A 24,533-nucleotide genomic window follows, 5' to 3' on the forward strand; every position below is an offset into this window, starting at 1 on the left:
TTCCTCTTCCTAATGTAATTACATTTGTATCCTTAATACTATGAACTTATCTACCGTGGCCTCAGCATCCTAGTTCTCCGGCATCAGACTCGACACTCTAAAATATGATTCCCTCGGCAGCAAATTATGTTGCCAAATTTTAATACTCTTCCCATCTCCCACCTGCCACTGAGACCCTTTGTTAATCACTGGCCTTGCAGCTACAATACTCCTTCGTACATATGAACTATTAGCATTAGCCTGGGCACTAAGAAAATTCGTGTTTGGGAAATGATGTGCTTTGAAGACATATGCGAGGGAATCTGGTTGCTGAATAAACCTTCACGCTTGTTTCACCAATATGGCAAGATTAAAAGCGTAGAAATCTCTGAACCCCAAGCCCTTTTCAAACTTTGGCTTACACAATTGTTGCCAATTTAGCCAATGAATTTTCCGCTTACTAGGATCACCACTCCACCAAAACCTTGCAACCATCACATTTAATTCTTCACAGAAAAACTTGGGCAACAAAAAACAATTTATGGAATACATAGGTAGTGCTTGAGACACAGTCTTCACTAACATCTCTCCCCTGCGCAACTCAATAGGCCACCCTGCCAACTCTGTAGTTTTTTCCACAACCAATCCTTGACATACAAGAAAGTGTCTTTCTTTGACCTTCTAATTAGAACTGGTAAACCCACGTATCTATCATGAAACTCCACTCTCTTCACTCCTAAGCAATCGGCAAGACGTTGCTTATCAAAAGTGGATAGATTATTGCTAAAAGAAACACAGCTCTTCTCAAAATTCACTGCTTGACCTGATGCTAATTCATACATCTGTAGAACATGCTTGATACTCTGACATTCCTGTAAAGTACCCTTAGCAAACAAAAAAATATCATCCGCAAAAAAAAAATGATGAATACTCGGAGCTTGTCGACACACCTTAATACCTTGAAAAACACCTTCAGCTTCTACCTTCGTAAGGAGAGCCGATAAGTCTTCGGCACACATGACAAATAAATAAGAGGAAATTGGATCCCCTTGTCAAACTCTCCTTCCAGGTTGCACATATCCAACTAGCTTACCATTCAACTTGAAAGAATAGGTCACTGTGGAGACACACAACATTATCGTATGGATCCAACTCTGAGAGAAACCCATGCGCCTCATGATAGCCTCCAAGAACTTCCCCTCTAGTCTATTATAAGCCTTATTGATATCCAGCTTCATAGCCATAAGCCCATTCAAATTTGATGACTGTTCATGCATATAATGGGCAACCTTCGTTGCTACCAAATAATTATCTGATATCAACCTTCCTCGAATGAAAGCACTCTGAGTAGGCGAAATAATCTGAGGGAGAATGATTTTCAATCTATTCGCTAGAACTTTCGCCAATATTTTATACAACACATTACATAAACTGATAGGGCACAATTGTGCCATCTTAGTTGCCTCCTTTACTTTGGGAATCAGTGTACATATGTATAGTTAATCTTACTTAGAATATGCCTGAAGACACCATCTCACGAATACCCTTACAAACATCAGGCCCAACAATCCCCCAATGTTTTTGATAGAATCTGGATGACATACCATCAGGGCCAGCAACCTTTGTAGGATGCATTTGAAAGACTGTTCTCTTAACCTTCTCATCTGTGATTAGCCTCTTAAGACTGATGTTCCTCTCCTTCGTTACCGAAGGGGTACCATTATCTAGAATATCTTCAAAATCAATAACCACATTTGAAGTAAACAAAATGGTGAAATAAGAAACCACCACCTTTTCCATTCTCACCCCCCCTCCCCTCCCCGGGTCCTCATACCATGTTCCATCGTCATCCATAAGCACATGTAACTAGTTACGCTTTTGCCTTCTATTGGCTTGTTGGTGGAAATATTTAGTATTGTGGTCACCAAGTCGGATCCAATTGTCCTTCGCTCTCTGATGCCAGAAAGTCTCCTTTTGCTCCAACAAAAAAAAAAAAATCAATCTTCCCATAAGGGCATTCTTCTATTCAATCGACTTTTTAGTGAAAGGTTGACCCAACAGGCTAGTAAGTTTGTCTTCGACTTCCTTAATTTCTCGCGGCCCCGTCCTAGCATTACTACGAGCCCAATTAGATAACATCATCCTTATTGACTTAATTTTCTCTGTAACCTGGTATATTGGCGAGCCATCGACATTAACCTCCCACCCATTCCATACCATCTTAGCGCACCCCTCATGCATGTTCCAAGCCTCCTCCTAATGAAATTGCTTCTTACCTCAACTTATATTGCTTCCCTCCCAAGTTAATAAAATTGGAACATGGTCCGAGGATGTTTTATTCAAGTGCTACATCCTAAACCGTGGAAATAGATCAATCCATTCTTGAGGGGGCCAAAGCACGGCCAAGATGCACTTTGATACCACCTCATTTCGTTGTGAACCAAGTGTACATATTCCCGGAATATCCTAGGTCAATGAATCAACACTTCTCCACAATGTCTTGGAAGCCCTCCATGTGCCGATTACTCCTAGAATTTCCCCCTTTCTGCTCGTTAGTTTGGAGAATCTTATTAAAATCTCCAATATAGAGCCACGAGTGAGCCGTATGCCCACACAAAGTATCAAGTAACTGCCGCGACTTTGAACGGTCATTAATGGCCGGATAACCATAGAATTCAGTCAATCTTCAGTACTGTACATCGCCAAACACACCTACATCAAAATCTACAAGGTTCTGAGAATAGGACCTGAGATTCAAGTTTAGTTGAAATCTTCATTCCACAAAACACACAACACTCCTGAGTTACCTCTACTATCCACTGTGATACTTTGATCAAAATTAATTTTCAACCGTAGTCGTTCCATATGGCGAGCATTACTTTTGGTCTCGCATAGAAAAACTACCATGAGATCTTTACTGAGGATTAGGCATTGAAGTGCATAAACTACAAGGAGGATGCCTAGCACCCACCAGTTCCAACTCAAGCAACTCATTTTGTTTGGCGAGGTTGAGCTCCGCCAACCTCCGCTGATGAATTTGAAGTCTCGATGTTGTTCATGATTCATCTACATCCTCCCGATGGTGCCTCTATATCCAGTCCTTCCTGTACATGCCACTTTCTAAGCTCCGGTAATGGCAAACCTTTGCCCATCTGAGAGTTGGACAAAGAATATCTTATTGATAGTCCACCATTTCTTCTACCTCTTCGCAGTTTCTTCCTTCTCTTTTGTTGTATCTGCTCAATAATTGGCATAAGATTGAAATGATCCGAACCCATTTCAAAAGTCCCAACTACATGGGGCCCAGAGACGTCCACCAACTTACTACGATCCACAGAAAAGCCCATGTGTTTGGGTTGTTGAATTAGGCCTGAATGGGAAACACTTTAGGGCCCATAAAGGTCCACCTCATTGATTAATACAACATCGAGGGCCCAAAGAACACCTGAAGAGCTTGATTTGGGGACATGTCCCCACTATCCGTTGGCACAACATTCAAATCAAAGCCAAATAATCGTACCCCGCCAGAATTAACGGAATTATCCCCATTATTATCCACCTTAAGAGCTGTAACCCTAGAGACTTCGTGAAACGAAACAATTGCTCGGTAATCAATTATCATATCTGGAGCCATAACAACATTCAAATCAGGCAAAATAATTGCCCCATTAAGGCTCCTGTTTTCTCACTCCATCCCCTGATCATCTTTGACCGACACCTCAATTCCGTTCGCCACCTTACCTTTTGTTATCGTCCCCTGAGGTTGACCCACGATGGACACAACATCTTCTTCCCCCCCAACATCCATTAGAACTTTCATAGACCACCCTAGTGAGGGACTTAGACCAAAACGTATACCCTGTGGTCTACGATAACTATCATAAAGTACATCGTTCTGGAACCACCGACCATAGGGTTTCGAGAGATCCTCATCATTCTTCCCCTTATACTGCTCACATTGGTCTTCCATATGCCCAATTAAACCGCATAAGAAACATGTAATTAGAATCTTTTCATATTGAAAATCAATACTCACCATGGACCCTTAGATAGAGAGCAACAAACTTTGACGTAAGGGTTTCATAATATCGATCACAACACAAATACGCAGAATCCTCCCCTGAACATCTCATTTTCTAGTTTGATCAATAAGCACATGTTCGCCTATATGATTCCCAATAAACTACCCCATATGTCGCATCATGTATGCCAAAGGCAAACCCTTAACTTGGATCTAAAATTCCTGATCATGAAGAGCAATCCGAACAGAATGAGCCAAAGTATCGGCCTCTGCCAGAACCAATAACGCTCCATCATACAACCAATAACCACCCTTCATCACCATTCCTCTTTCCCGATTGTTATCAAAACCAAATGAAAACAAATCGTCATCAAATTCTACAATCGTCACCTTGGCCTTAGGGCGCCAAAGATGCATCATACAACGCTTGAACCTTTCTTTGCTAATCGGCTTTCGAGACAACACTTTCCTAACTAGAAAAGCCTTAGTCATTTTGAGTAGAGAGCCTTCCTTGTCATCTATCACCACCACCCTATTCTCCTTTGTTGTAAGCGCCAACCGCGTAGCAAAATTCTCAACCATGTCTTCCATAATCCCTTGCACAACTTGCAAGCAACAGTTAAAAACCCAACGACACTTCTCCCCAACCAACTGGAAAGATCGAATCAACATCCACAATAGTAGACGCCACGAATTAATCAGACATAACCACGAATCCCAGAAATCGAATTGACTTCGACACTGCCGCCGTAATAAGAAACTGCCGTCACTCTCCTAGTGCACCTAAGAAACCCTAGGAAACCCTAGAGAGCATATTCTTGTATAATTACTATCAAGTAATAAAAGAAATACATTAATCTCAAAGCTAAAATGTTTTAAATATAAGAAATATGGTGCACCTTATAATCTTTCATACATGGTGAACCTTTTAAATTTGGATAATACCCCATTTACTAATAATTTAGCTTAAGCATATTAAATCAAAGATCAGAACCATTTAATTTCTTTAAAAAAATTAGAGATTTGGCCAACACTAATAAGGGATGTAGCTCACGAAGGTATATTATTAGCCATATTAGAACCATATGGTTACTTAACATGCAAGGTAAACCCCATGCACCATTTATGACTTATGAGCTTACCCATCAGAATTGTGACAAATAAAAAGTAATTTGTTTAATTTCTAAAGAAAATGATGATGTTCCCACACATAATTAAACAAATAGATTTTCCAAACCAATTTGTACAAACACGATAAATAAATGAAAGAAAACTAATAAAAGAGAAATTTCCGAGAGAGAAACTAAAGTAGAAAGAAAGAAATAAGTCAGCATTCAACAGTCAACGTTTTGAAAATAAGAGGCGGCAGTTACATTTGGTTTGTATGTTCCTCTTGTTCTTCCAATTTTTCAACTCTCACGTTCATACCGAAACCAAAACCAAACAGAAGTTCTCCGACACGGAGTCTGAGCTTCAAACGCATAAAATAAACTTTTGCAATCCGCTTCTCTTCTCTCTCACAAATCCATTCGGACTCTGGAGGAGGAAAGGCCGATACGCCAAAGTGAATTAATTAAGCAGGGATTATGTCTTCCTTGTCTACAATTCCGATACGCCTCCTCAAGGATGACGAGACCGAACGGCCATGGTTCCATCACAAAAGCTCATACGACTTCAACAGCAAGATTATGCTAACAGCCATCATTTCATTATCCGTCGTCGTTTTCCTAGTAATCGTGCTTCATACCTATGCAAGGTGTGTCCTCCGACGCCAAGCCCTTCGCCGAGCGGCCTGGCATCATAATTTGGGATCAACCGTGGCTCATGCCCACTCCGTTGAGTCTGAGCCACCCAAGATTGGACTCGAGCCATCCGTCATCGCCGCCTTGCCCATATTCGTATTCAGACGTGCGGACGGTCGAGATGGTCGGGATGACAACGCAATAGAATGCGCTGTGTGCTTGAGCATGTTGGAGGATGAAGAAATGGCACGGCTGCTTGTAAATTGCAAGCATAGTTTCCATGCAGAGTGCATCGACAAGTGGCTGAGTTCCCACACTACCTGCCCCATTTGCCGGACAGAGGCGGAGCCACGTCTGCAGCTCGAGCCACGAGAAGGTCCCGCGGCCGGAACGCCCACGGCTCCGCAATTGGAGCATGTGAATTCTGTGTTGTCACCATCATGTATGGAAGGGACATCAGAAGGGGCTCAATCCAGCTCAGCTGGTACTAAAGTAAATGCTCCTGTTTCGAGGTTGAGTTCTTTCAGAAGAATCCTTAGCATGGACAGATCTTCGAGACGGGTTCAATCTTGTGGTCAAGAAGATGGTATAGAAGACTTAGAGAGGCAGTGAATATTGCAACAATTATCGGTAATATTTTAGCATAATTTTGCAACGAGTACTTTTTTTTATTGTTACATAATTTTTGGTGTTAATTATTAATTTCATGTTATCGCTAATAGACGATTATAAAAATACTTTGCTTGGTCGTTATTTATTGTCAAGATTCTGTGTGTGCATCTATAGAAGATTTAGAGAGAGTGAATATTGCAACAATTATTGGTAATATGTTAGCATAATTTTGCTATGAATACTTTTATTTATTGTTACGTAATTTTTGGTGTTAATTATTAATTTCATGTTATCGCTATAGACGATTATAAACATCCTTTGCTTGGTCGTTATTTATTGTCAAGATTCTGTGTGTGTGTGTGTGTGTGTGTGTGCTCCGATGGTCATGCATAGTGAAGGATAATGAATTGCACGGTCTGACGAAGACTTAATCGTAGTTTGGTGGCCTAAAAATTAGTTAGATATGATAATTACAGCTATTATAATATATATTAGGGCCAAATCTCACGTTGTCCCAATAGTTTAGGTGAAGTTCACTTTTGATCCATGTTGTTTATTTTCCTCCAATTTGGTCTATGTAGTTTACCAAAACATGTAATTCTAGGACACGTCACATTCTCCATTCATTTAGTTAAGGGAAAAAGCATGTGCCACTCATATGCATTGGCATTTTAATAAACTTCATCTAAACTATTGACCAAAAAAAAAAAAAAAAAAGCGTGTGAATTGACATTTTATTAGTAAACTTCATCTAAACTACGGGAATAAAAAAATGAGATTTGACCAATAGTAGCGGCTTTCATTTTATAGTAAACTACGGAGAAACCCCTAAAATTAGCATCTCGTATGCATTACCAGTAAATTAATCATTTAGTTGTCACCCGCCCTAGGTTGAATTTTTTTATTAACTTATGCTCAAAGTGAACACGGTTTTCGTGGAGTATTGTTCAAAGTGTTTTTTTTTCTAAAGTGGAGTTATATGTGTAAAATACCTAGAGATCACTTGGGGATTGGGGCACTTTAAGCTATTTTTTATAAATTTGAGATTTTCCAACCTTTAACCTCATTTGGTTTCTAGTCAGGATTGAAGTGAAATTGAAAACTCTCCAAACTCGATGTATGTTTGAAGGTGCATCAGAGTAATTTTTTATTTTGAGAAGATTAGAAGGGGATCAGACAATCCTCAATCAAAATGTGCTAAACGCTAAATTTTGTAACCCCAAAACCAAATTTAGCACCAAAAGCTGTATTCTCTCCCAACCGTGCTGTGATAAAATATAGAACCCAAACTATATTTACTTTCCAACAATTATTTTATCCTCATTATTTTTTTAAATAATTTTTGTATAACTTATCTCTATATATTTTGACACACCCCGACCCGCAATGTCCACCTGAACTCCGAATCGAGTTGTGCAGGCCGACACCCAAAGGGTGACGAAGCCATAAAGTGTAGTGACATGGAAAATGTGAATAAATTTAAACCTAGAAGTGCCTAAATACAAGAGTGTGCGCAGAATGAACCCATTTCACCCGTGATGTCAAAGCATAAGTACAGTACAGTAAAATAGGGTGAGAATTACACCATCGAAGGTAATCATCTACACCAAGATTTTCCAATAATCCTCGTCGGTACGAAAGCTCTGCTAATAGAACATGGAGGGGCGAAAAAAAAACAAGGGTTAGTTTGCCTGAAAATAAAGTTTTAATAAAACCTTTCTAACCCCTCACCGTAAAATAAGTATAGTTTCCAGAATACACATACTACATATAGTAAGAAAATACCTATCGTAGCCCGCAAAATCTCAAGAATTCAATACGACCCAATAATTCGTAAATAGATGCATGACGTCAGTAATCGTAAAATCTCGCATAAGCAAACATATCAAATCAAGTGCTCACTGACACATGCTGACACACAAGTTCATGTAATGGTAATCTGACATGAACAAGATTGGGTGTAACAATGATGTACGCTCTAGTACTACAATCACGTGAATACTAGCACTATGCGCAACACATACGAGTCCTAATTGCCTATAGCAATCTAGGATAGAATTGACACCTACTAGGGATGACAATTCTAACCGTTAAACCCGATAACCGTGGATAACCGCCCGAATGGATTGGATTTTGATATGAAAATTCGGGTATGGTTTGGATATGGGGAAAAACCGTGAACTTTATTCGGTTATGATTTTGGATATGGATTGGGTACCCCAATAACCATACCCAATCCATATCCGTACCCAAATCTGATCTGAATATTATATATATAAATATATATATATATATATATATATATTTGATATATATTTCGAAGTCTTGGAATATGCATTTCGATCAAAATATTCAATTATTCATGCCCACAATATTCAATTATTCAATTATGCAATTATGCATTTCCCTATGGTACAAATTCATTATGCATGCATCAAATCCTACACTATCTTTATTATGCACTAAACATCATACATGGGGCATACCAACAATCTCATCAATTCAATACTCTTATTGTTATACTCAACCAAATTAATTCATTGAATCATTTTATATATCAATTATCAAATGTTCCAAGTTTATCAGATTCATCTATCTTCAAGAGTCTTGCTATCAAGAAATTAGTGCATGTTGTCAACTCAATAGGTAATCTTTCATTCATTTTCATGTTATTTGATTCATGGAAATTATTAATTAGCGTCAGTTTTTCAGTTTATTACATATGTTATGAGCCCATAGAATTATGCACAATGAAATCAATAATTGTCTTCTTGTTTGTCGTTATATATTTAGTTTACATGTTAATTGATTTAGTTTCAGTATTATACCATGTCTTTGTTTACATATTAATGGATTTGGTTGTGTTTGCAGCAATCAAAATGTTTAAAAGAAAATTGAAGTCTCAAGAAGAAACAATATCTACCCCAACTGATTGTAATCTAGCACCTACATTGAATCCAAGTGTTGTGCAACAAGAAATACCAAATCAAATTGCTCAGCCCCAACATATACCAACTCCAAATGAGGTCGCTGGTGAGACTGAGGAACCTGGGGGTGATGATGGTGAAGGTAATAATTCGAGACTTCGCAGTTTGGTGTGGCAACATTACACAAGAACAGTAGTTGATGGGGGTGATGAAAGCAATATGTAATTATTGTAAAAGAAGCTTGGTGGGAACACTGGAAATGGAACCAGCCATTTGAGGCATCATGTGACGATATGTCCACGTCAGAGACAAAAAAAAATTGAAGCAAACACTAACCCAAAAAGTAGGAGATGGGAAAGTAGAGTTGTATACATTTGATCAAGAAAGTGCAAGGAGAGCTCTCATCCAAATGATAATATTGCATGAGTACCCTCCTTCCATGGTTGAGCATGTTGGATTTAGAAACTTCATGAGTGTTATCCAACCATTGTTTAAGGTTGTTTCAAGAAACACAATCAAGAGTGATATCCTGAAAATATATGATTACGAGCGTTCGAAAACAATGCAATTGTTGGATGAAAATAAGAGTAAAATTGCCATAACTACTGATATGTGGACTACAAGTAATCAGAATAGAGGATTTATGTTAATAACATCACATTTTATTGATGACTCTTGGACGTTGCAGAGCCGAATAATAAGGTGATATTTTTAATACTTTAATTTCTATTTAATTATTATCTAGCTTTAGATTTATATTTCAGCTTCTTTATTGTAACCATCTTCTTTGTAATTTTTTTAGATTTATTTATGTGCCTTGTCTGCATACCGCCGAGACACTTTCAGATGTTTTGATGGAGTGCTTGCTAGATTGGAACCTCGATTGTAAGCTTTCTACCTTAACCGTAGATAATTGCACTACAAATGATAAAATGATTGATCTTATTCTTGAAAAACTTTCTAGTAGTTCACTTTTGTTGGGTGGAGGGTTCTTTCACATGTGTTGTTGTGCGCACATATTAAACTTAATTATGAAGGATGGTCTGGAAGTGATTGGTGGTGGTGTTGAGAAAATTCGTGATAGTGTTGTTTATTGGACAGCAACACAAAAAAAAGAGGAAAAATTTGAGGAAGCAGCACGTCAGTTGAAGCTTCCAAGCACTAAGAAGATGGTGCTTGATTGTAAAACTCAATGGAATTCCACTTTTTTACTGATTCAATCTGCTTTGATTTACAAGGATGTTTTCCCTCGTTTGAAACAACGAGAGTCACAATATAAGTGTTTGCCTGATGATAGAGATTGGGAGATGGCAAGAGAGATTTGTGAGAACTTAAAGTTGTTTTATAATGTCTCCGAGTTGTTTTCTGGAACTAAGTACCCTACAACCAATCTTTATTTTCCAAAGATTTGTGAGATCAGGTTGTCGCTAACCCGGTGGCTTACCTCTAAACGTGATGAAATAAAAAATATGGCAAGAAGTATGATTGAGAAATTTGATAAATATTGGAGTGTGATTCATGGAATAATGGCTGTAGCTACTGTATTGGATCCAAGATTCAAGATGAGGCTGATTAAGTATTTCTTTCCTCTTATGTATGGGCAATATGCTTTGAATGAAATTGATAAGATTCGCAAATATTGTTATGATTTGGTAAAAGAGTGTGGATCTAATCATATTTCTAACATGAGTCATCAACTATCATTCACTTCATCTCATTTGAATCAATCTGACTTTGAAGAGATGAATCCTTTAATGGATAACTTTGACTTGTTTGTTTCTAGTACTGTAAATACTGATAATGTAAAGTCAGAATCAGATTACTATTTGGATGAGGCTGTTTTGCCTAGAACATCTGATTTTGATATTTTGGGTTGGTGGAAATCAAATGGGACTAAATATCCTATCTTAAGTGCTTTGGCAAGGGATATATTAGCTATTCTGTATCTACAGTTGCTTCCGAATCAGCTTTCAGTACTAGTGGGAGATTTGTAAGTCCACATCGTAGTAGACTTCATCCAAAGACATTGGAAGCCTTAATGTGTGCCCAAAATTGGTTGTGGAAAGAAATTCAAGGTACCCCAAAGTATTAATTTATTTTCATCTTATATTTGTGCATGTTCTTTAATCTTAATTTCGAACTTATTTTTCAAACTTAATTAATTACTATGCATTCAGTTTTTAGAACTAATTTAAGTCTTTATGTATCACAACTAGCTTCTTATTCTAATGCACATGTCGGTTGCTGCACTTATTTTGAAGATATGGATATGGATGAGGTAAGTATTGGCAATTATATTATATGTATATAACTATCTTCTTTGTAGATTATATGTGTACAACGATTCATATTAATTATTTGTCATTTTCTTAATAATGTAGGAATCATGCTCCATTGATGGGTGTGAAGGAGGAGCACCATGAAATATGATGCTGGCTCGGTGGAACTAGAAGCAAAGTGCAAATATCTCGTTCTATTGTCGTCACAAGTTTTGAAACTTTTAGACAATTTTTTTTGTCTTCCTTTCATATTTGTTTTTGTCCTCTTTTTCTTTTTTATTGGACCAATTTATCATATTGGCTTATCATGAACAACTTCAAATATATATTGTTATGTTTTTTGTAATTGGATGTGGCTATTTAATGGCAGAATTAGTATCTACTAAAAATTATAGTGTGTCAATTGGATGAATATATATATATATATATTTTTTTTGACGAAGATGGATATAACCGATAACCGATTGAAAATCCGTTACCCGGTGGATATGGTTATGGATAATCCCCAATGGTTATTTTGTGGTTATGGGTATGGTTAATTTTCATGGTTATGGGGATGGATATAGCATTTCCGTCCCCAAACCGAACCGTTGCCATCCCTAACACCTACAATGGATCCAAAGTGAGCGTACGGTGCGATGTGCACATACACGTGAAAAATTGGCCCTGGTCCGGTCGAGTACTAACATCGGTGCAGCAAACGATAAGCGAATAACATAGATATAGTCATGCCATAGTGATTCGATAATTCTAGTTAACATAATATCATTCAACACTGTAAATATAATCATGGCATCAATAATAATGCATATACATGTGCGTCCTGTTGGACGTAGCATAACTTCATAATTTCTATCAAAGTACTAAATCTTATAAATTTTACACTAATCTAGGCGTATTGTAGAAACTCTTTATGACATGTAAAAATGGAAACTAACAATTATATATATATATATATATATATATTATATAAAGGAAAAGACCCACTCACAATTACTTGTGATGTCACATCCGTTCAAGCTAGAAAGTTGGAGTCTTCGATAGTAATTGCATCTAAGCATAATATTGAGACTCATGAGTAAAACTCAATTAAAATGCTTGAATTTGGAGAAGCGGACATCGGATTCGGAATCAGCATGCCTAAATACACTAATGAGGGTCATGGACAATTTTCGTAAAAAGTCAACGAAAAGTCAATGGTCAACCCTAAAAGTCAACCTAGATGCTCCGGTGGTCAACTATATTAAAACTTTAGAATTTCACTAATTGGCTGTCAAAAACGGACTCAGGATGTCAAAGTTAGCGTAGAAGGGTTTTCGAGAAAATTCTGAAAAATCAACCAAAGGAATATTCTAGAGAATATTCTAAGAATATTCTCAAAACATCCTGAGCCCAACTCAGAAATGGGCCGGCCTGGGACAAAGGCCCAAAGGCTTGGGCTTAAGGTTTTGGATTTGGTATTGGGCTTAAGGCCCTTTATTTTTTTTCTTTTTTAACTTCTTCTTCTCGAGTTGGTTGCCATTACAACAACCAGGTTCTACCCAATTCTGACCACTCCAAAACTCCACTAAACCTAGCCTTCCAATATATCAAAATGAAGGTCGAGGAACAAGGATTCAAGTAGTACCATTGGTTTCCTCAGCTGTGGTCGAGTCTGGTCGAAAAACGGCTTAAAACTCGTCAAATTCTCACCAAAAACTGGGTTTGAGTCCCAGAGATGATTCATGCACTAATCGTCACCAAAACAACTCAAAATTCCTCTAATCATACTTTAAGAATTGATCTAAGAAGGTTGAAGGAGTTTTTGAAGCTTACCCTCACCAGACATGGTGAGAAATCGCTGGGAAATTTCTTGAACAGTGGTGATGCCACTGTACAGTGAAAGAAAAACAGAGAGAGGGAGGGTGTGGTCATGCACAGGGTTTTGGGGTGCGTGACTCTGTCATCGTTTATCGGGGGAGGAAGAGGTGTTCGTTGGAAAAAGATGGTGTGCGGTGGCAGTGTTGCCGTCAATGTTTGTAAATGAGAGGTGAGGGTGCTGAAAGGGTTAAAGGAAGAAAATGGTGATGTGGTAGTCATGGAGTGGTGGAGTGAGGTGAGAGAGTGTTGATAAAATAATGAGAGAGAGAGAAAGATAGCCCCGAGAAATAGGGGACACGAGTGAGAGGAGAAGGAATGGGGCGTGGGCCCCACATGTCTCACAAACATTACAAAATAATAAAATAATAGTTTACCTAGAATAATGAATTTACCAAAATGCCCTTAAGCTTCGTAAGTCCATAAAATCTTTATCGTAGTGACGAGTATTACAAGGATGCGCTAAAACAATATTTCGTACGTCTCACTATACGCTGGTCCATGAAAGTCAACACCCTCGCCTTTAGAGGCATTTTCGTCAATTCACGCTTTCAAAACTAATAACATCGTAAAATTTGGGACGGGTTGTCACATATTTTTACAAATTTCATAATGTACAAAAATTCAAATTCCTACAAAGTTTGAAAAAATCATAAAAGTTTTATTTTATTAAACGTCTTTGGTTGCGTTTCAAGGTTATACTTGGGCAATCTCCAATTAGGGGTGGGTGCCAAAAACTAGAAACCAAAAAAACTGAACTGTTCACCGAATCAAAATCGAAAAAAATCGAACTAAACTTGAGAAAACGAAACAAGTTTTAATTTAGATTCTTATCAAAATCTATAAACTAACATGCATTATTCCCTTGTTTGGATTTATAAACATAGAAATTTAGAATTTTTGCATGGCAAAAAGTTGGAATTTGGGTCGTTCAATTTCCAAGTTTTATTCATGTAAATAGCTATCATTTACAAATTTTAATACGTGAGAGTTTAAAAATACAAAAAAAGCTCAACCATAAGTGTGATACGATGATGATAATTGTACAAATAATTTGTTGATATTGATTGCCAAGTGTTAGTGGTCATTGGTTTAGTTGTTTAGTGTTTGTTAGATGGATATTAGGAGTTGGTTACAGCTGTTATGGCTTACCTTAGCTTGCGAGTCAGGTATTAATACTTGTCATCTATGCAATGCAAGATGATTTGTGATCTTGTAAACATTGGTATTCAGTAATACAGAGAACTATAAGCATACTAGTGCAAAGGTTAGAACATAGTTCTATTATTGATATCAGCCAGTGACAGATCTCCACGTTTCCCTTTCTTGTATGATGCGTGCATCAACGCGCACTAATGTCATAGATTCACGGGTTACAATTCTTGAAGGCTCAGTCTTGGAATCCAATCTTCCGTCACTACGTCAATTCATCATGGAGGATCTTTTGAACATCATCGCTTTCATGGAATCTCGATTCGCAGCCATGGAAACTCGCTTCAGTGGCACCAATCGAACTGATTATGATCACCTGGAGCATGGTGATTCTTCAAACCATTTTGGTGGATCTGAAAAAAATGTTATCAGACCCTAATATTCATGGTGGTCATTGATTCCAACGCCAAGATTCATCTTTTTAACCCAGGTTGCCCCTTATTAAGCTCAAATGTCCAAAATTCTCCAATGGCAAAGATCCATTGGCATGGGTCTATCGAGTGGAACACTATTTTGACTATGTAGGGAATTTGGGCCTTTTGAGTTTGAGGATTTCATGGAAGCCCTAGTTCAATTGAAGCAAATGGGTTCTCTCAAAAATGTGTTTTAGAGTTCCGTCGATTGGCGAATCGTACCAAGGAGATCGGTCTTGTAATGCTCAAAAGTTGTATTATTGGTGGTTTGAGGCCAGAGTTGCGCCATGACGTCAAATTGCTTCGTTCATATGATGTTCATGAGGCAATTACCTTGCTTTCCAAATAGATGCCAAATTTTCAGACCCAAACGTTATAGTTTTTTTCCCAAGAATTCTAATTTTTCTACAAGCAATTATAAAATCCAAAAATATTTGCCTCCATTATCTGGTAGTAGCTATTCCATTAGCAGCAATTCTAGGGCTAATAATGTGAGAAGAATGACTTTTGAAGAACTTCAAGAACGTTGTAGAAATGGGCTTTGTTATTCTTGTCCAGAAAAATGGGTTAAAGGTCATGTTTGTCTAAATCAACAACTTCTGCTACTGGATGTGTTTGTTGATAGGTCTTGTGATGTTGATTGTGAGATTCAAGAGGGCCAACATGTTGAAATTACAACTTGTGCAGTTTATGGTACATCTGCCCTTCAACCTATTCAAACCATGAAACTTGATGGGTTTATTAAGAATTGTTCTATGATTGTATTGTTTGACTCGGGGAGTTCACACAATTTTTATCAGTTTGCCCGTTGCAAAGAAGTTGGGGTGGAAAATTGATGCTAACAAGTCTTTTGAAGTAATGATAGCAAATGGGGGTACCATTACTAGTAAAAGTTGTTGTCCTCAAGTAAAAATGCAGATTCATAATTATGAATATATTTCTGATCTTTATCTGTTGCAATTAGGTGGCTGCGATGTGGTATTAGGGGCTCAATGGCTGAGAACTTTAGGCCTTGTTCTATAGGATTTTGAAAAGCTTAAGATGGAGTTCACCTTAGGACAGAAGCATTATTGCATCTACAGTTCTACCCCTCCTACACCTACGTAAGTTTCTGCTTGTCAAGTAGAAAAGTTGCCAACTTAGGAGCCTTTTGGGATGGTTTTGTTCTTTATTGAACTAGATACACAAGTAGCTGTTGTGGGTGATTTATCATAAATTCAACAAGTTGAGTTAGATAAATTATTATCTCTATTCGCTTATGTTTTTTAGACACCAACCACTTTGCCTCATTCTCGATCTCATGACCACAAAATTTCATTGTTTGAGGGTAGCAAGCCTCCTAGTGTCAGACCTTACAGATATGGTCATTTGCAAAAGTCTGAAATTGAAAAATATGTTCAAGAATTGCTTGATTCTAGGTTTATCAAATCAAGTAATAGTTATTTTTCATCATCGGTGTTGTTAGTTAAGAAAAAAGATGACAGTTGGTGGATATGTATGGATTACAGGGCTCTCAATTTGTTAACCATCAAGGACAAGTATCATATACCCTTAATTTATGAGTTGTTAGATGAGCTATTTGGTGTTGAATTTTTGCCAAAGTTAGATTTAAGGGCTGGTTACCATCAGATTAGGGTTCATCGTGATGATATTGAGAAGACGACTTTTCGAAATCATGATGGAAATTACGAATTTCTTGTCATGCCATTTGACCTCACTAATGCTCCAGCCACATTTCAAAGTTTGATGAATAAGATTTTCAGACCTTACTTAAGAAAATTTGTACTAGTTTTCTTTGATGACATCTTAGTTTTAGTCCTTCTTGGGAAACACATCTACACCATTTGTCTCTAGTTTTTAAGATATTTTAGAACAATCAATTTTTTTGTGAAGAAAACCAAGTGTGATTTTGGTAAATCACAAATTAAGTATTTAGGCCATGTTGTTTCCAAAGAAGGAGTGGCTGCAGACCCTCCAAGCTTCAGGCTATTCAAGATTGGCCTCTTCCTCAATCTGTTAAAGGTCTTAAAGGGTTTCTTGGCCATAGGAAGATTTGTGGGCCATTGACTGCACTAACAAAAAATGATGCTTTCAAATAGACAACTGAGGCCATTATTGCTTTCCAAAGCCTCAAGGAAGTCATGACATCCTCTCAATTTCTTGCTTTGCCTGAACTTTCTAAACTTTTTACTATCGAGACAGATGCTTCTAATACTGGAATTGGTGTTGTACTACATCAGGAAGACCGACCAATAGTTTTTACAAGCAACGTTCTTGGTCCTTGATCGCAAGGTATGTCAACTTATGAAAGAGAAATGTTGGTTATCATTCATGCTATTAAAAAATGGCACTTTTTCAAGGGAAGCATTTCATTATCAAAACTAATCATAACAATTTGAAGTACTTCCTACAAAGCAAAGCCCATACTTCTTTTCAACAAAAATGATTTTCTAAACTCTTGGGATTCGATTGAAATACAATATAAACAGGGTTGTGACAATATAGTTGTTGATGCCTTTTATAAGATGCATTCGGAGGTTGAATTGACTACCATTTCATATCTATATATGGGTTGGTTAGATAATATAAGGAGACGTGGAGCAAGACCATTGGATTGTTTCTAAGGTTAATGAATTTTCTTTGTATACTGATGGGGCTTCTACATCTTTAGCCAAATACCATTTTGACAATGGTTTTCTTAAATACAAGGGAATGATTGTCTGAAGCCCAAATAGTTGTTGGAGAGATAAGGTTTTCTTTGAACATCATTGTACGCCAGTTGCAGGCCATTTCGGATGTCCTAAAACTTGCAAAAGAGTTTCTCGGTCTTTCTATTAGCAAGGGATAAAGACTGATATTATGTAGTGGGTGGCAGCATGTCTAGTTTGTAAACAAAACAAAAATGAGACTATTACCTCACCTAGATTATTGAACCCCCTCCCCATTCCATCTACTGTTTGGACATACATAGTATAGACTTCATTATAGGACTTTCACCTTGTAGATAGTGTTCTAAAAAAAAAGCCTAGGCGGATCCTAGGCTCTGGGCGGTGGTAACCCAAGGCATTTTCTTGCAAATCATTTGGAAAGATCAGCTCTGGGTGGAGCTAAGCAGGTTTTTTATTTTTTATTTATTTTTTTTTTTTTATGAAATTAAAATATATAAAAAAATCCTATCTAAGTCTAAGTGCTTGTGCCCTGCAGCTCTTACCCTAATTTCACAAATCCAAAAGTCCCGTTGTCACTTTTAATATCTACGCATTTCTCAAATTCTTCCTCAATTGCAGTGCATGGTGCACCCGCTGTGACTTCGTCAGACTTTTTGGGCCATCGATCGTCTCTCCCAGGCTCCTAGCTGCACTTGTTGGCTATTGCAATTTCAGTTTCCACGGTCTCCACTAACTCTCACATCTAGATTCTCCATAGCTTGACATGTTTGAATTTCTCAATTCCATAGCTTTTTCTGTACAAAATTCATTTGTTGAATATTGCATCTTTGCAAAATTTTCATTTCTTGTCTAATAACTAATTCCATATTGTTCTTCCTTTTGTTTGTAGTTTTCCATAATTTTAGTGAGAGAAAAAAAGGAAAAAAACTATTATTGAAACCTCAAAGAGAGCATCAGATTTGTCTAGAGTTTAGTTGATCTTAAAGGTGACATCTTTTCACTTCCCTGATCAATTATGTTTATGGGTTTTCATAATTTCTTTAATTTTTTTGTTTCTAATTGATCAGTGGAGTTTGGAGTTCCTATGTAAAATGTTGAAAACACAGATTTTTGTCCATATTGTGTTTTCATTAAATTATGTTTCTAATTGTTTTAAATTTGATCTATTACTATTAGTATTACTGTATTAGGGCTGTCAATCCATTTGTGGTTGGGCTAATTAAGCTAGTTGATGATTGAACCGTTTCTGGCTCTTGTTTAAGTGCATAGGTTTGCTTTAACCAATATATGTGGCTCTCTATAAAGGCAATTAAGTTTAGGCTTTAGTAGCACAATTTGATGTTGGGTCCTTAATTATATATATTTTTGGGGGGAGATTAAGACAAATCCTTAAGGAAACTTACGAAAAATACCATGATGGTTTTTTGTGGGAGATTAAGACTAAAAGTTTAGGATTGTTTCTTATGTGATGACTGATACCTCATCTTTTGGAGCATCTAAGGCAATGTCGTCCTCCTCCCAAACTAAAAATGTGTTGAAGCGTAGTTCGGAAGATGTGGGAAGGGAATATGGGATCTTGGCAAATCCTAGAAACTCAGATAAGGTGAAATGTAAGTTGTGTAACAAAACCATTAGTGGTGAAGTACATAGATTAAAACAACACGTAGCCGACATAAGGTGAAATGTAACGGCATGCACAAAGTCTTCGGCTGAAGATAAAGCCAAATGTAGAGCCGTATTAGAAGAAGCAAAAAATAAGAAGAAACAAAAGGATAAGCACATTGTAGAAGTGAGGGAAGAGGTGCAACTTCAACAACTTCTAGAATAAGAAGAAGATATTGAAGTGGTTGGGTCAAGGAAAAGGTCTCGCACTCTTGGACGTATGGTTAGGTTTGTATTTGCCATCAATCCCGATTCTTTAAATGAGGGAAGCAAGAAGACTCGGCAACAAAACATCCATAATGCAATTTGGAAGGAAATAACACTTCAAATGGATCAATATGTGGCTCAATGGGTGTACAAAGCCGGTATTCCTTTCCATGCTATTGATAATGATGGCTTCAAGTGTATGATGGAAGCGGTTGGCCAATTTGGCTCAGGTTACCTACCTCCAAGCCAATATGAATTAAGGAAGCCATTATTGAAAGAAGAGGTAGAAAGAGTAAAAAAGTCACTCAAGAAACATGAAGAAGAGTGGGCTTTGAATGGTTTCTCAATCATGACCGATGCTTGGAACGATCGAAAAAGAAGAAGCACAATGAATTTATGTGTCAATTGCAAGGAAGGCACCATAATTCTTTCTTCTAAAGAATGCTCTAATGAAGCACACACCGGGGAATATATCTTTAAATGTGTTGACAAGTGTGTTGAAGAAATTGGGCCTCAAAATATGATTCAAGCGGTAACTGATAATGCTTTTAACAATATGGTGGTGGCAAACATGATGAAGCAAAAGAGGTCGAATATGTTTTGGACATCATGTACCACTCATACTTTGAATCTCATGCTTCAAAAGATTGGTAATCTCCCTAGGTTCAAGGGAGTTATTGACAAGGCAAAGGCTTTCACTATCTTCATTTATGCACATCATAAAACTTTGGCATTGATGAGGAAGCATACCAAGAAAAGAGACATAGTAAGGACCAGAGTCACTAGATTTGCAACTTCTTTCCTCACATTGCAAAGCTTGATGGATAGGAAAAAAGACATGAAGGTTATGGTTGCTAGTGATGAATGAGAACAATGCAAGCATTCCAAGACTACAAGGGGAAAATGGTATATGCTACCATAGTGAGTGCACATTTTTGAAATGGGGTCTCACTTTGCTTGGAAGTGTTTGAACTTTTATTCAAGGTACTTCAAATTGTGGATGGGGATAAGAAGCCATCAATGGGGGTTTTGTATAGAAAGCTACAAAGAGCAAAGATGGAGATTAAATAAACATACAAGAACAATGAGGCCAATTATCAAACAATTCTTCAAGTTATTGATGAAAAAGCTTGTGTGCGGCTTGATAGTCTATTGCATTTGGCAGGCTACCTCTTGAACCCTTATTACTTCTTTAAAGATCAAAGCATACAACATGCTGCAATTGTCATGAAGGGGATTTTTACTTGTGTTGATAAGTTCTTCCCCAATAACTATGAGGTTCAAAACCCAATGATAAATGTTGAGATGCACAAGTATAAAGTAACATAAGGTGGATTTAGAAGACATTTGGCCGAAATTAGATGCATTGAGAATGATGAAAACTATAATTCGGGTATGAATATTCACATATGCTTATATTTTGTTTATTAAATTTGAGTTTACTTCGTATTTTTCATTACTAATTGTGTACTTTTTTCTTCATTAGTTGCATGGTGGTATAATTATGGAAATGGTTTACCTAATTTGCAAAGGATAGATATAAAGATTCTCTCATTGACTACAAGTTCATCCAGTTGTGAAAGAAATTGGAGTTCTTTTGAAGGTATACATACAAAGAAAAGGAATAGACTAGATGCAACAAGTTTAAATAATTTAGTCTATATCCAATTTAATGCAAGGATTATGAACAAGAAGAAAAGAGAGAAGGAGAAGAAAGTGGACATACTACTTGCAAGTGAAGCTAGTAGAGTTCAAGGATGGATTGTGGAGGGTGGTGATGAAGAACTTGAGATTGGTTCGGGAATTGGAGAGACATCAGAGGAGGTAGGTAGTTCCCTAGAGCCTAGTGGTTCTAAAAATGTTGTGAAGTAAGAGAACTTCATGAAGAAGATTTTATATTGGATGAGGACATGGAAGAATGAGGAGATAATGAAGAAGTTGAGTTTGAGTTCAATACGGAGAGAGACTTGGAGGGATATGGTGAAGAAGAGTTTGATGCCTAGCTTTGTAACTTTGCAAGTATCTTACACTACTACATTTCCTTATTTTCCTCCTATTTTGCATTTTATGTGGTTTTAAATAGTGAACTTGTTGTACATGTGTCATTCTACAATACTCCTCACTATGGTTATATGGCATATATGCTTACTGTGTTTTTAAATTTTGGACTTGTTGGATACTCTTTTTGCATTTTATCATTCTTTTATTATCTTATTCATGGATTTCATACAAGTATAATTTTTTGCAAGTATCAATATGCACTTATTTACAAAATATACAAGAAATTTACCTAAATCCCCCTAGGCGCCTGCCTAGACCCCGCTGCCCAACTAGTGCCTAGTGTTTTTTAGAACCTTGCTTGCAGAGGTAAATCAATTGTCTTTGTAGTGGTTGATTAACTTTCAAAATATGCTCACTTCTTACCTATGTCTCATCCTTACACTACTCACTTAGTAGCCCAATTATTTGTTGATCAAATTTTAAACTTCATGGTATGCCATCTAAGATAATGTGTGATCGAGATCCTATTTTTCTAAGCTCTTTTTGGAAAGAATTTTTCACCTTGCAAAGGTCCAAGCTATGTATGAGTTCGGGCTATCATCCTCAGATGGATGGTCAGACTGAGGTGACTAATAGACGATTTGAAACCTACTTAAGATGTTTTGTAGCCATCAACCTAAAAAATGGGTTTAGTGGCTTCCTTGGGTAAAATGGAATTACAACACAAGTTTACATACTTCTTTAAGGCTTACATCTTATGAGGTTGTCTATAGCCAACCATCACCTGTTGCGCCTACTTATGAGTCTAGAGCAACTAAACTTGATTTGGTTAATCGGAATTTGCAAGAAAGAGGCAGGATTTTATCTCAACTCAAGACTAATCTCGCTACTGCTCAAGTGAGAATGAAACAACAAGCTGATAAGCATCGAACTAATAGGTGTTTTGATGTGGAGGATATGGTGTTTCTCAAATTGGTACCTTATCAACATCAATCTCTTGCAAAACATTCTTTTCATAAACTCCAACCTAAGTTTTATGGACCATTTGAGGTGTTAGAGAGGGTAGGTCTAGTTGCTTACAAAATTAACCTTCCCGCTACTTCGAAGCTTTATCCCATCTTCTACATCTCTTGCTTGAAGAAATAATTGGTTATGGGATTGCTGTTACAGTTTCATTGCCAATGGTAATAGAGGAAGGCTTAGTGGAAGGTTATCCCATTGCAATTCTTCAACACAGGTTGGTAAGGCATGGCAGTTCACCTACTACTGAGGTTTTGGTACATTGGAAGCCTCACCCTAAGGAAGATGCCACTTGGAAAAACTATGCAGCATTCAAACAGAGGTTTCCTACTTTTCATGCTTGAGGATAAAGTTCATTTTTAAGTGTGGGGTAGATGATACGATGCTAAAAATTGTACAAATAATCTATTTATATTGATTGCCAAGTGTCATGCAGTCATTGGTTTAGTTGTTTAGTGTTTGTTAAATGGATATTAGGAGTTGGTTACAAATGTTATGGCTTACCTTAGCTTTCGAGTCATGTATTAATACTTGTCATCTGTGCAATGCAAAGTGATTTGTGATTTTGTAAACATTAGTGTTCAGTAATACAGAGAAGTATTACAATAGGAGTGCAAAGGTTAGAATAAAGTTCTATTAGAGTGCTCACCACCACCACCACCATCACGCCAGTCGCCACCACCAAATACCGTTGTCTCCCCCGTCACTACTGCCACCATTACCCATCGTCATCGCCGTCGCTGCCACCAGCCACCATCATTACCGCCATCTTTACCACCACTACTAGCACATTTCTTAATTACTACCTCTCATTTATATATTAATGACTCTATACACACATTTATAGTTCAAGAAAGAGTCGTCTCATTTCCTTATTTCTTTGTTCTTTCTAATTCATTCACTTCAAGGCTAGTTCTAAATGCCACGTAACATCATCTTTAACTACCCTCCACCATATGTACCTTTCGGTGTGGCCACTAAAGAATTTCTTATATACTAAATAGCTGTTTATTTATGCTTACTAAAAGACTTATTTTCATCATTAGGCCAGCGTGATCTAAGAAAGAAAGATGTGCCTAAAGTGGCATGCAAGCAAATTGTGCACATGATCATTAAAGTAGGTTCGACTGCATGCTACAGAGGAATGATCCATATTTAACTTTCATTGTTCTTTTAGATTAACCGAACAAAAAAAATCACAAATTCTAACAAATAAAATTCCGTCATTTTAGTTTCCATTATTTTAGATTTCTTAGTAATCTTAAATTTTCTTATCCAAACACAGTGTTACGGTTTTTTAGATTTGTTATTTTTTTGGGGGGCTTGACACACCATTGCCTGGAATGTCCCCCTAGACTCCGAATTGAGTTATGATGGCCGACACCCAAAAGGTGATGAGGCCATAAAGTGTAGTGATGTGGAAAATGTGAATAAATTTAAACCTAAAAGTGACTAAAGGCAATAGTGCGCATGTGAGTGGGAATGAACCCATTTCACACGTGATGTCAGAGCATAAGTAAAGTACAATAGAAGTAGAATGAGAATTATACAATCGAAGGTAATCTCTTGTACCAACATTTTCCAAGAATCCTTGTCGACACAAGAGCTCTGCCACAAAGACCTAGAGGGGCGAAAAATAAGGGTGGGTGAGCCTAAAAATAAAGCTTCGTAAAACCTTTTCGAAAACGTAATAACCTCTCGCAGTAAAACAAGTATAGTTTCCAAAAATAGCATACTACGAATAACATGAAACCAATTACCGTAAACTGTAATATCACAAGAATGCAATAATTCATGATATTCAGCATATAAAACACATGACAATTGGTAATCACAATAACTCGAAGAAACGAACATATCATAACAAATACTCATTGACAAGACTGGACTGGCACCTAAAATGGATCCAAAGTGATCGTACGGTGTGATGTG

General features: G+C 37.2%; 2 protein-coding genes and 2 pseudogenes across 2 annotated transcripts; all 4 read left to right on the forward strand.

Annotated features, from left to right (window-relative positions):
* The first annotated feature begins 5,409 nt into the window (after positions 1–5,409).
* LOC137741062 (E3 ubiquitin-protein ligase ATL41-like) lies at positions 5,410–9,357 on the forward strand. Its single transcript, XM_068480867.2, has 2 exons — positions 5,410–6,372; positions 9,226–9,357. Exon 1 carries the CDS (start codon positions 5,587–5,589, stop codon positions 6,352–6,354), a length of 768 nt encoding a protein of 255 aa, XP_068336968.2. The 5' UTR covers positions 5,410–5,586; the 3' UTR covers positions 6,355–6,372; positions 9,226–9,357.
* A 123-nt stretch (positions 9,358–9,480) lies between these two features.
* LOC148694429 (zinc finger BED domain-containing protein RICESLEEPER 1-like) lies at positions 9,481–9,987 on the forward strand (annotated as a pseudogene).
* Positions 9,988–10,089: 102 nt separating this feature from the next.
* Positions 10,090–11,343, forward strand: LOC148694430 (zinc finger BED domain-containing protein RICESLEEPER 2-like). Its single transcript, XM_088700750.1, has one exon. It carries the CDS (start codon positions 10,136–10,138, stop codon positions 11,273–11,275), a length of 1,140 nt encoding a protein of 379 aa, XP_088556876.1. The 5' UTR covers positions 10,090–10,135; the 3' UTR covers positions 11,276–11,343.
* Positions 11,344–20,440: 9,097 nt separating this feature from the next.
* Positions 20,441–21,583, forward strand: LOC148694431 (uncharacterized; annotated as a pseudogene).
* The last annotated feature ends 2,950 nt before the right edge of the window (positions 21,584–24,533 follow it).

This window comes from Pyrus communis, chromosome 9, assembly GCF_041283825.1.
Source record: "Pyrus communis isolate YQ-2024b chromosome 9, ASM4128382v1, whole genome shotgun sequence".
NCBI classification, from domain to species: Eukaryota; Viridiplantae; Streptophyta; class Magnoliopsida; order Rosales; family Rosaceae; genus Pyrus; species Pyrus communis.

Coding starts and splice junctions, on each gene's coding strand:
- LOC137741062 (XM_068480867.2), top strand. CDS start 5,587: ATGTCTTCCTTGTCTACAATTCCGATACGCCTCCTCAAGGATGACGAG.
- LOC148694430 (XM_088700750.1), top strand. CDS start 10,136: ATGGAGTGCTTGCTAGATTGGAACCTCGATTGTAAGCTTTCTACCTTA.